Source organism: Athene cunicularia (genome assembly GCF_003259725.1).
Source record: "Athene cunicularia isolate RWA chromosome 25 unlocalized genomic scaffold, athCun1 chr25_part1, whole genome shotgun sequence".
NCBI lineage: Eukaryota > Metazoa > Chordata > Aves > Strigiformes > Strigidae > Athene > Athene cunicularia.
In genome coordinates, this window is record NW_020799134.1 from 389,061 (window position 1) to 392,646 (window position 3,586).

Sequence of the window (3,586 nt, forward strand, 5' to 3'; positions counted from 1 at the left end):
GCTTGACCAATGGATTGCATGATTAGGTGGGGATTCCACGGCCGCCCCCTTGGCTGCTGCCCCGGGCGGTCTGGGATGTGTATAAAAGAGCTGAGGGCTCTGCAGCCTCTATCCATCTTCCTCTGCTGGACTCTCCTCATCACCTGGGTAAGTCCAGCTCTTGGAAGCCTCTTGGGCATCTATCACGGCCTCCCTGCATACAGCCCCTTCCCGGCAGCCTTGTCTCATCCCCGCTGTGTTTTCCAGGAGTGCTTCCCTGCCTGAAAGATGTCCTGCTCCAGCCTGTGCAACACGTCCTGTGGGGTGGCCGCCCCGGCCCCGCTGGCCGACACTTGCAATGAGCCCTGCGTGCGGCAGTGCCCCGACTCCACGGTGGTGATCCAGCCCCCGGCCTCGGTGGTCACCTTCCCCGGGCCCATCCTCAGCTCCTTCCCGCAGCACAGCGCTGTTGGCTCAGCGGGAGTGCCCGCCGTTGGATCGGGCTTCGGCGGCAGTTTTGGAGGCCGTGGTGGCTACGGAGGATGGGGAGGCTATGGGGGCTATGGAGGCTGGGGAGGCTATGGAGGCTATGGTGGCTGGGGGGGCTACGGGGGCTGTGGGGGCTGTGGAATTGGTGGCTGGGGTGGAAACCACAGGTACCTCAATGGCAACTGCTCGCCCTGCTAAGCCCCACACTTGCTCCGGCCACAGACGACTGCAGTCTTGCCCAAGATGACGCCCGAAGGAAGGACATCCCTGTGGCACTGCTGGGCTCCAGAGCTCGTGCCTGCTTGGGGCCACACTCTGCCTTCCTCCTGCCCCGCTTGAGCTTCCCTTCAGGACTCATTGCTGCCCCTGATGATGCAGCCCCGTGCTGGGTGCCTGCTCCTGCAGCACGGCTGATGATCACTGTCACTCTGCCTGCTGCCAGATGTGGGCTGCCCTCTGCCAGGGCCCTGCTCTTCTCCCCAATCCCTCCTCTCCTCAAACTGCAATAAAAGCTCTGTTGCACTGCAGTGTCGACCCATGGTTTAATTTCATCCCTCCTTCATACCCTGTACCCCGAGTGACAGCCTTTGCTCCCTGGGCCGTCACAGCCATCTCCCAGATGGGTCCGACTGAGAGGCACCTGCAAGAGCTGCCTTTCTTCCTCCTGCCCGCCCTTGGAGACAAATTCCTCCACCAGATGGTTGCATGCAGCGGGGGCTGTGCTCATCTCCTTCAACAAGAACGTCTCCTTATCTGCCCTCCCTGTCTTCTCCCCACTTTGAGCTCTTGCCCTCTGCAGCCCAAGAAGACCTCTTTGGTCTTCCCAAAAGGATTTTGCTGCCCATTTCCCACAGGCTGCCCATAGCCCCAGGGCTGCGGGGATTGGGGCGCCAGTGGAGCCACTCAGATGGCAAAGCGCAGGTCAGAGCCATGGGGGAGGCCAGAGCTGATAGGTGAGAGAAAGGGTGAGCAACGTATAGCACATCCCAAATGCCAGGCCTCCATCCACTCCACATTCCTTCACCCCTGCACCACCTCCTTGTCCTAGTTTTCCTCCATCCTCCAGTGTTCCCCGGAGCACTTTTGGCACCATCAGGAGCAGAAGCTCTTCCTGGCAATCCCTGAGGTCACAGCTTCACCCAGGAATGACAGGAGAGCTTCCCAGAGCCCACCAGTCTGGACCAGGATTTGCTGGTCCTTTGCTGTCTTTCCTTGCTCACCAGCCCACACAGTAGCCCACACTGCCACAGTCCCAGAAAGCACCCAGTCACAGCAGCCATGGCAGGGTTTCCAGAACCGCCTTCCACCACTGTGCCCACAGCAAACACACAGGGGACACCACATGAGTCAGGACCTGATGGATGGATGAGAGTCCGTGCAGGGGGACCTGGCCACACATGGGGATGGGAAAAGACTGAAAAAGCCTTGAGGGGAAGAGAAAATGTGTAAGTTTCATTTGAGGTGGTGGAAAAAAACAAATGTCTGTTCTTGATATTTTTCTGCCTTTTTTCCCATCCTCTGCATCCACAGTTGCAGAAGAAACATCTTTTCTTGAGCTCCCCAGCAGGGACCAGCCTCCTGTCACACGGCCCTTCCTGATGGCTCTGGCCAGAACTGTCTGTGTCCAAGACAACGTTGCCATGCTGGGCTCACAAGATCCAAAGAGAAGTGAGGAAGGGAAGGGAGGGGTCTCAGGAGGGTCTGTTGTCCAATTTCCTGCTCAGAGAGCTTTGTACTTCATGTCACTGGCTATCCATGGCCTCTTCATGGCTCTGAGAGGAATCTGGGCAAGACCTGGAAGCGTCTCTCTCACCCTTTCCCAGTGCACCCCACATCCCATAACCCTGGGCACAGGGGTATGACCAGCAGCCCTGTACACGCAGTGGTCATCTCTCCATTTCCCTGCACCTCCACGTGTGTTTGTTAAAAAGCCAATAAAAGGAGATAATACCTGGCATTGTTCTTTTGCAGAGGATTTGGAAGAGCTTCTGCAGGACACCTACGGCACTTTCACATATTTGGTGTGGGATTTGGGAAAGCGTTTTGCTAATTGCTGGTCAGAGACCAGAGGATGCTCGGTGGCGTGTGCTCTGTAAGACCCAGCTGGGGCCGCCATCATCCGTTGTGACAAACTGAGCAAACTGCCGATATGATCCAAGGGCACAACCGTGGGAGATTTAAGCTGCCCAGACTGACACAACCTCATCTTTGAAAGAAGTGGAAAAGAGCAGGAAGGATGAAGAAAAACAATGGGTCGACATTGCGATGCAACACAGCTTTTATTGCAGTTGGAGGGGTGGGGGGAAGTTGGGAGAAGAGCAGGGGCCCGGGCAGAGATTTCACCTTCCCTGGCAGTGGGCAGAGTACGAGAATCAGCTGTGACTCAGGAGAAGGCGCCCAGTGGAGGTCTCTGTCGTCAGGAAGCAATGAATCGTGACGGGATGCTGAAGCAGGGCAGGAGGAAGGCAGAGTTCTGCTCCAGGCAGGCAGGAGGTATCCAAGCTCGGGAGTCCAGCAGTACCAAAGGAACGTCCTTCACAGAGTATTGTGTCGGGATTTGCCTGGGCATTTTCCAGATCCGGCATTTGTGTGTGCCCGGAACAAGAGTCGGGCTTAGCAGGGCGAACAGTTGCCATTGAGGTATCTGTGGCCTCTGTTCCACCCGCCATATCCACAGCCCCCATAACCCCCATAGCCTCCATAACCACCGTATCCACCCCAGCCTCCATAGCCACCCCAGCCCCCAGAGCCCCCATAGCCACCACGGCCTCCAAAACTGCCGCCGAAGCCCGATCCAACGGCGGGCACTCCCGCTGAGCCAACAGTGCTGTGCTGCGGGAAGGAGCTGAGGATGGGCCCGGGGAAGGTGACCACCGAGGCCGGGGGCTGGATCACCACCGTGGAGTCGGGGCACTGCCGCACGCAGGGCTCATTGCAAGTGTCGGCCAGCGGGGCCGGGGCGGCCACCCCACAGGACGTGTTGCACAGGCTGGAGCAGGACATCTTTCAGGCAGGGAAGCACTCCTGGAAAACACAGCGGGGATGAGACAAGGCTGCCGGGAAGGGGCTGTATGCAGGGAGGCCGTGATAGATGCCCAAGAGATGTCTCTTATACACA

General features: G+C 58.1%; 2 protein-coding genes across 2 annotated transcripts; one reads left to right on the forward strand and one right to left on the reverse strand.

The window, feature by feature from the left end:
- Nucleotides 1–60: 60 nt before the first annotated feature.
- Nucleotides 61–666, forward strand: LOC113488671 (claw keratin-like). Its single transcript, XM_026863956.1, has 2 exons — nt 61–147; nt 247–666. The coding sequence occupies exon 2, from the start codon at nt 268–270 to the stop codon at nt 664–666; it is 399 nt and encodes a 132-aa protein (XP_026719757.1). The 5' UTR covers nt 61–147; nt 247–267.
- A 2,415-nt stretch (nt 667–3,081) lies between these two features.
- On the reverse strand, nt 3,082–3,471 carry LOC113488672 (claw keratin-like). Its single transcript, XM_026863957.1, has one exon. The coding sequence runs from the start codon at nt 3,469–3,471 to the stop codon at nt 3,082–3,084; it is 390 nt and encodes a 129-aa protein (XP_026719758.1).
- Between the last annotated feature and the right edge of the window lie 115 nt (nt 3,472–3,586).